The sequence below is a fragment of the Anthonomus grandis genome, chromosome 14, assembly GCF_022605725.1.
Source record: "Anthonomus grandis grandis chromosome 14, icAntGran1.3, whole genome shotgun sequence".
Classification (NCBI taxonomy): domain Eukaryota; kingdom Metazoa; phylum Arthropoda; class Insecta; order Coleoptera; family Curculionidae; genus Anthonomus; species Anthonomus grandis.
The window spans coordinates 1,382,353-1,394,596 of NC_065559.1; the positions used below are offsets into that span (position 1 = coordinate 1,382,353).

A 12,244-nucleotide genomic window follows, 5' to 3' on the forward strand; every position below is an offset into this window, starting at 1 on the left:
TGCTTCTTTTAGGATCGCTCCGTTTGTTATTAATGTATAAGGCCGTATATGTGTGTAGTCTCATAAGGAATTTGACTATAATTATTTAAACATTAGATTTACATTACCGGTGTTGCCGCCCTAAAATTAAACAAAATGCGAGTCTAACGTGAATTGACGAACGTAAATTATTGGTTAAGTCGGTTTGCAGTTAAGATATCGTTTATCTTAATCTGTGTGTATGTGTACGTTTGTTCGGGTTAGTTTAATGTTATTTTAATAACTGATACAACGAATTTTCTTTTTTAATTTAATTTCTGTCTATTTATTTTAAATATAAATAATCAGACAAATATTGATTAAATTATGAAATATTTTAAGAGAATCATAAACATTAAATTGTTTTTAAAAATTCTTGCACAAAAATTTAAAGAGATCCTTTAATGTTAAATAAAAAAATAACTAAATTTGTTAAATTATATCAGATATATTAGCGAATTAAAATGGTTGAAAATAAATAAATGCTTAAATAACTTAAATTGAATTTTTTAAATTAAATCACTAAAATAAGTAACTGTTTAAATATTTTAAATGCACGTAATTTAAGGGGTTTACCGGAATATATTATTTAAAAAATATTCGATATTTAAGGAAATGTTTAAATATTAATTGAAAAAAAAAATTTTTTAATGCTTGAAATTTAAAGAAATCTTAGAATGGTAGATTAAAATAAATAAATATTTAAGTTATTTTATTATTACACACCTATTGCAATACAATTACTGTACATTAACAATTTCAATTAGGCTTTCAATATTTTCGATTTTAATTTAGCTGCAAATATTTGAAATATACATATTCTTAAAATTTAGAGAAATCTTTAAATATTAATTAAAAAAATTAAATTGTCGAATTATATTAGGAAGATTTTAAATGAATTAAAATAAAAATTAATTGAATTATGTTAAAATACTTGAAAATAAGCGATAGTTCAAATATTTTTAAGCATATTGTTATTTAAATAATTATATATTAACTAATTTTGAAAAAACTTGAAATTTAAAGAATTTAATTCCTGAATTAAGTCATTAAAAGGAGAAAAACTCAAAATATTTTAAATTACAGTAATTTAGAAAAAAAAAATTGAAATTATATTTTATTAAAAACTTTAATTAAAAAATAAAATTAATGAATTAAATAATAAAAATTTAAAAAAAAGTATTTTTTTAAATAGCTTTAATTTAAAAAAACAATGTAAGTTAACAAATTTAATTATTAAATAACTCTTTGATTTTTTTAAATTTAAATCCATTAATGATTTAATTCAAATATTTTATTTTTTAATTAATTTAAAATTATTTTTTAAAAATTTAATTCTTTTAAACAGAAATATTTAAAAAATAAAAAGTAAACAAATCTGAGTAAATAAATTAAATAAAATTTAAATGATAAAATAATCCCTTCATTTTTTTTTATTTATTCAATTAAAAAGTGAAATTATTAATAAATAAATAATTAAATATTTTAAACAATACTATTTCAGATATAATTTAGATGTATATATTGTACATATGTTTGTAAAAAAGCCCCGTTTAATTAATTACTGAAAAGAACTAATTAAACTAAAACTTAAATAAATAAAAAATTATTTAAATATTAAATGATTAATAAAAAAAAATCAGTGATAATAAAGAGCCTCTTAAGAAGTTGCTCAAATTTAAATTTAATTAGCGACATACCATAAATTAAACAATAAATATCAAATAAACCCCCTAAATATTAATAAAAAATGTGTTAATAATTTAATGTTAATTTTGAATTAAAATAAGCGACATACGCATTTTAATATTTAAGCCTTTTTAGAAAAATATAATTAAAATTTTAATTTGATTTTGGTCATTTAAAAATATTGGCAAAAATCGTATATTAAAAAATTAATTAAATTAAAAAGAATTAATTAAATATTAATTTGAATATGCGAAAATTAGGTAAAAATTAACCCTACAATAGATGAATTAATAAATCAGCACATAAGAATTTTTTTTTAATCCTTAAATAAATTTAAAAAGAAATGACATGAATTATTAAAAAAAATATTCTTAATAATTTAATTCTAATTTTAGGTAAAATATGACTTAATTTTGGCCCCCAAAGTTATATGGGGGTTTTTTAATAATATGTGCGTCATATGCACTTTAATTATGCTTCAAATAATGCAACTTTTACGCCGTTAAAAATTCAATAAAGAAGTTTCCAAAGCGTATTTTAATTTTCAATTTAGGTTAGGGATTTATAATAATTTATATATCAAATAAAAATAAATTAATAAAAAAACGTGAGTGTTATATGTATTTTAATTATGCATTTAATATGGCAACTTTTTCCCGGCAGTTTGTCAAAAATTTGAAAATATCCAGTTTTTTAAAGAAATTTAAAAAAATATGGCGGTTTTCGAATATTTAATTTGAAAGCGAGAAATACGATTTTTCTTTAAAATTAATTAATTAATTTCTCTTTAAAATAACTTCCAGGCAGTTAATTAATTATTTCTTCTAGGCATTAAAAATCGCTTTATTCCCTATTAAAAAATATGAAAATAAAATTGATATTCATCCAGGTAGTTGAAAAATAAAATTGCTCATCTACCTGGAAATGTATTTTCCAAGTAAGTGAATATTTTCCAATTTTCTATTAAAAATACTTTGAAAAATTGAAAATAAAACTCTAATTTACCCGCCTAGAATTTTACAAAAATATGTTAATTAAAGAAAAAATTAGTTCGATTTTACCAATATTTCAATAGGAAAATACACTACATCTACAACTGCCTGGTCTAAAAAGAATGTCGACTTTGCAAGGTAACCAGTCACTTTGAAGTCCAAAATCTAAAAAACTAATTGACCTATTTTCCTAAAATAAAAAACAAGTTAATCAGAGGACTATTTTGTACAAATGTTGTATATAGTTCAAAATAGTCCAAGTAAAAAATTCAAAACCATCAGCGTTTTTCTGCAATGACGTCTAACTTTTGTGATATCACTTACTTTGAAGGGCATTATCTAGTAAACTTATGGCACTATTTTCATCAAACAAAAATCACGATATTCAGAAGGATATTCTCTGTTAATATTGTTTATTTAAAGTCAAGTCCAAGCAAAAATTGTCGAAATATTGACTTCTAAGTCAGCGGTATCTGTAAAATACATATTACTTAAAAATTATTAAAGTTTATATTTTCTTTAAGAAAAAAGTTTCATTAAACCACCCCTTTGACTACCGTATATATATATATAAGAAAATCAGCAACCCTATAACAGCGAAAAGACAAACAACTTAACCGTTGACCATTGAAAGTTTTAAGCTAATGTCCGTTATAATCGCACAAGTAACGGGGGTGCCAAATCTCTTATGCCCTCACTAACTTTTAAGGGATGGTTTTAGGGCCTTTTGGGCTTAAAGGGCGGTCGGGGGTTGGGTTTCTCCTTTACTTTACAAGAAGATTTAGAGACCGTGTTGTTGTTATTTCGGGTAAAGTTTCCACTTTCTGTGTTTTTTCAGGTCAAAAGTGAAGAAATAAAATAATTTGTCTCTTATTGGCAAGTGAATATATTTAGTTATAGTGATTGAGATTTTGTAATTAATTATTGTTTTATTTTTTTTATTTGTTTCTATGGGTTAGTTACCCAAAATAAAGCTAGAATACTCTTTTCTTCAAAATTGCTTAGTAAAAGAGTTTTTATAAAAACAACCATTTATGAGTTTAAAAATTTAAAATTTTTTTTATTAAAAAAAAAAATACTAGGACTTACAGCATCAAAATTCCAACAAAAAATCCTTATAAATTTTTTTTCTTAGTTCAATAGCAACGCCACAAAAAAATTGTGAAAGTTTCGCTCATTAAAAATAATTCAGGGGGACCCCTTGGAAATTTCTCTTAAAAATGGTTTTTATTTTTTCTTAAAGAAACTATTGGTCTGCCAGAAAAATTGTTTTCACAAAAGTTGTTATGCCTGAGGAGGACTATCATTTAAAAAATATATTAGGCTTTTACATTTAACTGTTTTCCAGAAAATCCAGGAAAACTGTTTTTTAAAATTTTCCATTTTTCTCGAAAAATGTATGGAAATTTAGTGTTTTTATTTTTGCATTTGCTTGTATGGGTAAATGCCCAAAATAAAGCTACAGTACCTTTTTTTCCTAAATTGCCTAATAAAGAAGTTATAAAGATTTTTTTTAAAAACAATCAGTTTTCAGTCCAAAAATTTAGAAAAAATTTTTTTTTTTTTGAAAATAAAAAAAAACTTACTGGAAATTATATCATTAAAATCCCAACAAAAAATCCTTATAAATATTTTTTCTTAGTTTAATAGCAACGCCATAAAAAAATTGTGAATGTTTCACTCAATGAAAACAATTCAGGAGGACGACCCTTAAAAATTTCTCTTAAAAATGGTTTTTATTTTTTCTTAAAGAAACTATTGGTCTGCCAGAAAAATTGTTTTTACAAAAGTTGTTATGCCTGAAGAGGACTATCATTTAAAAAATATTTTAGGCTTTTATATTTAACTGTTTTCCAGAAAATCCAGGAAAACTGTTTTTCATATTTTCCCATTTTTCTCGAAAACTGTATGGAAATTTAGTATTTTTATTTTTGCGTTTACTTGTATGGGTAAATGCCCAAAATAAAGCTACAGTACCTTTTTTTCCTAAATTGCTTAATAGAGGAGTTATAAAGATTTTTTTAAAAAACAGTCAGTTTTTAATCCAAAAATTTTGCAAAAAAAAAATTTTTGAAAATTAAAAAAAAATTTACTGGAAATTATATCAGTAAAATCCCAACAAAAAATCCTTATAAATATATTTTTTTAATTCAATAGCAACGCCACAAAAAAATTGTGAAAGTTTCGCTCATTGAAAATAATTCAGGGGGACGGACCCCTTAGAAATATCTCTTAAAAATGTTTTTTATTTTTTCTTAAAGAAACTATTGGTCTGCCAGAAAAATTGTTTTTACAAAAGCTGTTATGCCTGAAGAGGACTATCATTTAAAAAAAAATTAATTTATTAGGTTTGACTGTTTTCCAGAAAATCCAGAAAAACTGTTTTTCATATTTGTTCATTTTTCTCGAAAACTGCATGGACATTTAGTGTTTTTATTTTTGCGTTTGCTTGTATGGGTAAATGCCCAAAATAAAGCTACAGTACCATTTTTTTCTAAATTGCCTAATAAAGAAGTTATAAAGATTTTTTTTAAAAACAACCAGTTTTCAGTCCAAAAATTAAAAAAAAAAATAAAATTTTGAAAATTAAAAAAAAAATTACTGGAAATTATATCATTAAAATCCCAACAAAAAATCCTTATAAATATTTTTTCTTAGTTTAATAGCAACGACACAAAAAAATTGTGAAAGTTTCGGTAATTGAGAACAATTCAGGGGGACCCCTTAGAAAGTTCTCTTAAAAATGGTTTTTATTTTTTCTTAAAGAAACTATTGGTCTGCCAGAAAAATTGTTTTCACAAAAGTTGTTATGCCTAAAGAGGACTATCATTTAAAAAATAAAATAGGCTTTTATATCAAACTGTTTTCCAGAAAATCTAAGAAAACTGTTTTTCATATTTTTCCATTTTTCTCGAAAACTGTTTGGAAATTTAGTGTGTTTATTGTTGCATTTGCTTGTATGGGTAAATACCCAAAATAAAGCTACAGTACCTTTTTTTTCTAAATTGCTTAATAGAGGAGTTATAAAGATTTTTTTTAAAAAACAGCCAGTTTTTAATCCAAAAATTTTGAAAAAAAAATTTTTTTTTGAAAATAAAAAAAAACTTACTGGAAATTATATCATTAAAATCCCAACAAAAAATCTTTATAAATATTTTTTCTTAGTTCAATAGCAACGCCACAAAAAAATTGTGAAAGTTTCGCTCATTGAGAATAATTCAGGGGGACGACCCTTACAAATTTCTCTTAAAAATGGTTTTTATTTTTTCTTGAAGAAACTATTGGTCTGCCAGAAAAATTGTTTTTACAAAAGTTGTTATGCCTAAAGAGGACTATCATTTAAAAAATATTTTAGGCTTTTATATTTAACTGTTTTCCGGAAAATCCAGAAAAACTGTTTTTCATATTTTTCCATTTTTCTCAAAAACTGTATGGAAATTTAGTGTTTTTATTTTTGCGTTTGCTTGTATGGGTAAATGCCCAAAATAAAGCTACAGTACGCTTTTTTCCTAAATTGCCTAATAAAGAAGTTATAAAGATTTTTTTTAAAAACAACAGGTTTTCAGTCCAAAAATTTTGTAAAAAAAATTTTTTTGAAAATTAAAAAAAAATTTACTGGAAATTATACCATTAAAATCTCAACAAAAAATCCTTATAAATATTTTTTTTTAGTTCAATAGCAACGCCACAAAAAAATTGCGAATGTTTCGCTCATTGAAAATAATTTAGGGGGACCCCTTAGAAATTTCTCTTAAAAATGGTTTTTATTTTTTCTTAAAGAAACTATTGGTCTGCCAAAAAAAATGTTTTCACCAAAGTTGTTATGCCTGAAGAGGACTATCATTTAAAAAATATTTTAAGTTTTTATATCTAACTGTTTTCCAGAAAATCCAGGAATACTGGTATTCATAATTTTCCATTTTTCTCGAAAACTGTATGGAAATTTAGTGTTTCTATTTTTGCATTTGCTTCTATGGATAAATGCCCAAAACAAAGCTACAGTACCTTTTTTTCCTAAATTGCCTGATAAAAAAGTTATATAGATTTTTTTTAATAACAACCAATTTTCAGTCCAAAAAATTTGGAAAAAATTTTTTTTTGAAAATTAAAAAAAAAATTTACTGGAAATTATATCATTAAAATCCCAACAAAAAATCCTTATAAATATATTTTTTTAATTCAATAGCAACGCCACAAAAAAATTGTGAAAGTTTCGCTCATTGAAAATAATTCAGGGGGATCCCCTAGAAATTTCTCTTAAAAATGGTTTTTATTTTTTCTTAAAGAAACTATTGGTCTGCCAGAAAAATTGTTTTTACAAAAGTTGTTATGCCTGAAGAGGACTATTATTCAAAAAATATTTTAGGTTTTTATATTTAACTGTTTTCCAGAAAATCCAGGAAAACTGTTCTTCATATTTTCCCATTTTTCTCGAAAACTGTATGGAAAATTACTCTTTTTATTTTTGCATTTTTTTCTATCGGTAAATATCTAAAATAAAGCTAGAATACTTTTTTCTATAAAATTGCTTAATAAAGGAGTTATAATTTTTTTTTAAAAAACAGCCAAATTTTAGTCCAAAAATTTTGAAAAAAAAATTTTTTTTTCAAAATTAAAAAAAAAATTACTGGAACGTATAACATCAAAATACCAACAGAAAGTCCTTATAAATATTTTTTCTTAGTCTAATAGCAACGCCACAAAAAAATTGTGAAAATTTTACTTGTTGGTAAAAATTCAAGGGGAGGGACCCTTAGAAATTTCTCTTAAAAATGGTTTAAATTTTTGTTTTGGAAAAACTGTTAGTCGGCCAGAAAAATGCTTTTTACAAAAGTTATCATGCCTGAAGAGGGTCATCATTTAAAAAAAAATTTAATTTATTATGTCTGACTGTTTTCCAGAAAATCCAGGAAAACTGTTTTTTATATTTTTCCATATTTCTCGAAAACTGTATAGAAAATTACTGTTTTTATTTTTGCATTCTCTTCTATGGGTAAATACCTAAAATAAAGCTAGAATACTCTTTTCTCCAAAATTGCTTAGTAAAGGAGTTATTAAAAATTTTCTCGGAAAACAGCCAATTTTTAACCTAAAAACTAAAAAATTTTTTTTTTGAAAATTAAAAAAAAATACTCAGACATATAACATTAAAATCGAAACAAAAAACCCTTATAAAGATTCTTTGTCAGTTCAATAGCAACCACACAAAAAAATCACGAAAGTTTCGCTACTTGAAAAAAAAACTGATTAATTTATTTAATAAATTATTTTTTGATAAACCTAATTATATAAAAAATCATAAAATATCACGAATACTATAATATTAATTTATAAAATTAATTCTCAATATAATAGTCCTGGTATATAAAAAAAAAGTACACATGGTAAATAAGCTTTGGAGTCACTATTATTAAGTCTATATTTAAGTCACTATTCATTTACGTTCAAGTTATATCAAATTCCTAAATCAAGAGACATTTAAGCGTTCTGATCATACTATTTACCTTCAAACTCATCTCCGGACTCCATAAATAAATTTAATATTTTTAGGTTAGTGGTACCATCACCAACACCGGCCACAGCGTGATATTCACCGCATATAACGACACTCACAGTCACATCAACATCACGGGAGGACCCTTATCCTACCGATATCAATTCCAAGAGATCCACATTCATTACGGACTGCACGATCAGTTTGGAAGCGAGCATAGCATCAATGGATATGCTTTTCCTGCCGAGGTAAGTCCAAATAATTTTTCTATTTATCATATAAAAAATTACAAATATTTATAGACCATTTAATGATGTTTATCAACGATATGCAGCTCAATATTTGCAGCTGATAATAAACACGATAAGCCGCCCCAGAACGTATTAGCGTTGCAGTAGTGGTCGAAAGTGGATTTTAGGGCCGGATTCGGTATATGGTCCAAATAAAACAAGTGGAAACTCAAATATGGGCCATTACGGGGGTGAAACGGCTTAAATTCGCTTTCAGAACTAATTTGTCCGATTCCGCCGTTCGGTGCCAATTACTAAAACGTACGTGTAAGTTCAACGTCGAATCAATTGCTGTTGTTGTTGTTGGTAGTGCAACTTTTGGGCGCCCAACGTTTTTTAGTTCTAATTGGATTTCAATGCTTTTGTGTGATTTAACCTAAAAAAGTTATATCCAAATAAAAGTCTCTGTATAAGAGAGATACAAAATATACTCTAAAGCCTCGAACAATGTTAATTATAGCAGTACAAAACCTCTTTTGAGAACACTGCCTAATAATTACTTAAACAATATTCCCTAAAAGTTTCATAATATTCTGACCGTTAATAAACTAATCCCTAAACCAACAAATGAGCGACGTTAAATGCTCAAAACTCAAAATTGTTCATTTTAATTATTTATTTCTTGGAGAGCGTCTAGGGTAATAAATGGCCTCCCTTACGGAAAAAAAAGATTTTTGATTAAGGTTTATGTGCAATCCGACGAGAATAAAAAATGTAAAGGTAACAAACTCGCGTATAATTTCCGGGGGGTTACTCGAGGAATGTTCCCCCTGGGGGCGATTCGCTTTTTACGACCCCGGTACAGCAAGCTAACAATAAAAGGCTGCTCTCAGATTTATGAAGCCGAAAGAATTGGCCCCCCTCGGTTTCTTAAGACATTTTTCGATTCGTAATTTTTTTTAATTAAAATATTTGTCGCAACGTACCGGTCACGGACTTCCTCTTGTCACCTACATCACAAAAATACCGGGTTGTAACAGGATTCGAACAGTATTAAGGGAATGAGAGCATTTTGAATATTGAGAAAAAGTCATTTTTCGAGCTCGTTTTTAAGCCCACAAATGGGCCCTAAAAATGCCATTTCTCGGCTAATGTAACAGCTACGACCTTGCGGAAGATCTCGTTGAATTTGGAATGACCAGGCTAAGATAAAACAGTTGGAATTTTCCTGATAGCGTACATAGAAGCCGAGATATCGACCTCCAAAATTTGGGATTTTTTATTTTTCAGGTATGCCCCCCCGTATCGAATTTTTTCACCAAAAATTGCATTTTTTCGAATTCGAACTAACTATACCAGCGTCTTCTTCAGACCACCTACATTACGAAAACACCGGGTTATAACAGGATTCGAGCAGTACTTAAGGAATAAGAGTAGTTTGAATATTTGGGAAAAGTCATTTTTCGACCTCGTTTTTGAGCTCAAAAATGGGTCTCAAAAATGCCATATCTTAGCTAATATGACAGCTACGACCTTGCGAAAGGTCTCGTTGGATTCGGAATGATAAAACTAAGGCAAAACTGTAGCAATTTTCTCGATAGCACACATAGAAGCCGAGATATCGATCTCCAAAGTTTGGAATTTTTCATTTTTCGGGTAATAAAATTTTTTTAAAGTGGTGTTTCTTTGCAGAAAAAATTAGTTTGTTTCAATTGATGGACTTTTTAATTTTTTTTATTTTTTTAAATGACGGATTTCTCAAATTCTTCACTTCTTTTTATTAAAGATTCTTTCCAATTAAAAATTTGAGTTAAAGTATATTGAAAATATTTATTTTAATATATTTTCTAAATAAAATTGACATGAATAAAAATGCCATATCTCGGCTATCGTAAAAGCTACGACCTTACGGATGGTCTCGCTGGATTCACAACGAAGAAACTAAGACAAAACCGTTGGAATTTTTCCGATAGCTCTCATAGAAGCCGAGATATCGGCCTTCAAAGTTTGGGTTTTTTCATTTTTCGGGTATACCCCCCCGTTTGGATTTTTTTCAGAAAAAATTTTTTTTTTTCGAATTCGAACTAACTACACCAGCGGATTGTTCTCATCAAGTAGATCACGAAAATACCGGGTTATAAGGGAATCCGAGCAGAACTAAGAAATCGAGTATTTTTTCGACCTCGTTTTTGAGGCCAAAAATGGGCATCAAAAATGCCATATCTCGGCTATCGTAAAAGCTAGAACCTTGCGGATGGTCTCGTTGGATTCAGAATGACGAAACTAAGACAAAACCGTTGGAATTTTCCCGATAGCTCTCATAGAAGCCGAGATATCGGCCTTCAAAGTTTGGGTTTTTTCATTTTTCGGGTATACCCCCCCGTTTGGATTTTTTTCAGAAAAATTTTTTTTTTCGAATTCGAACTAACTACACCAGCGGATTGTTCTCATCAAGTAGATCACGAAAATACCGGGTTATAAGGGAATCCCAGCAGAACTAAGAAATCGAGTATTTTTTCGAACTCGTTTTTGAGGCCAAAAATGGGCATCAAAAATGCCATATCTCGGCTATCGTAAAAGCTAGAACCTTGCGGATGGTCTCGTTGGATTTAGAATGACGAAACTAAGACAAAACCGTTGGAATTTTCCCGATAGCTCTCATAGAAGCCGAGATATCGGCCTTCAAAGTTTGGGTTTTTTCATTTTTCGGGTATACCCCCCCGTTTGGATTTTTTTCAGAAAAATTTTTTTTTTTCGAATTCGAACTAACTACACCAGCGGATTGTTCTCATCAAGTAGATCACGAAAATACCGGGTTATAAGGGAATCCCAGCAGAACTAAGAAATCGAGTATTTTTTCGAACTCGTTTTTGAGGCCAAAAATGGGCATCAAAAATGCCATATCTCGGCTATCGTAAAAGCTAGAACCTTGCGAATGGTCTCGTTGGATTCAGAACGACGAAACTAAGACAAATCCGTTGGAATTTTCCCAATAGCTCCCATAGAAGCCGAGATATCGGCCTTCAAAGTTTGGGTTTTTTCATTTTTCGGGTATACCCCCCCGTTTGGATTTTTTTCAGAAAAATTTTTTTTTTTCGAATTCGAACTAACTACACCAGCGGATTGTTCTCATCAAGTAGATCACGAAAATACCGGGTTATAAGGGAATCCCAGCAGAACTAAGAAATCGAGTATTTTTTCGACCTCGTTTTTGAGGCCAAAAATGGGCATCAAAAATGCCATATCTCGGCTATCGTAAAAGCTAGGACCTTGCGGATGGTCTTGTTGGATTCAGAACGACAAAATTAAGACAAAACCGTTGGAATTTTTCCGATAGCTCTCATAGAAGCCGAGATATCGGCCTTCAAAGTTTGGGTTTTTTCATTTTTCGGGTATACCCCCCCGTTTGGATTTTTTTCAGAAAAATTTTTTTTTTTCGAATTCGAACTAACTACACCAGCGGATTGTTCTCATCAAGTAGATCACGAAAATACCGGGTTATAAGGGAATCCCAGCAGAACTAAGAAATCGAGTATTTTTTCGACCTCGTTTTTGAGGCCAAAAATGGGCATCAAAAATGCCATATCTCGGCTATCGTAAAAGCTAGGACCTTGCGGATGGTCTTGTTGGATTCAGAATGACGAAACTAAGACAAAACCGTTGGAATTTTCCCGATAGCTCTCATAGAAGCCGAGATATCGGCCTTCAAAGTTTGGGTTTTTTCATTTTTCGGGTATACCCCCCCGTTTGGATTTTTTTCAGAAAAATTTTTTTTTTCGAATTCGAACTAACTACACCAGCGGATTGTTCTCATCAAGTAG

At 28.2% G+C, this 12,244-nt stretch overlaps 1 protein-coding gene across 3 annotated transcripts in view; it reads left to right on the forward strand.

The window, feature by feature from the left end:
• Positions 1-12,244, forward strand: part of LOC126744515 (carbonic anhydrase-related protein 10) — a 440,398-nt gene that overhangs the window by 270,720 nt on the left and 157,434 nt on the right. For all 3 annotated transcript variants that reach the window (XM_050451949.1, XM_050451950.1, XM_050451951.1), the window contains one exon: positions 8,250-8,441. In XM_050451949.1, coding sequence (XP_050307906.1) covers positions 8,250-8,441 — 192 coding nt within the window. The remainder of the gene's footprint in view (positions 1-8,249; positions 8,442-12,244) is intronic.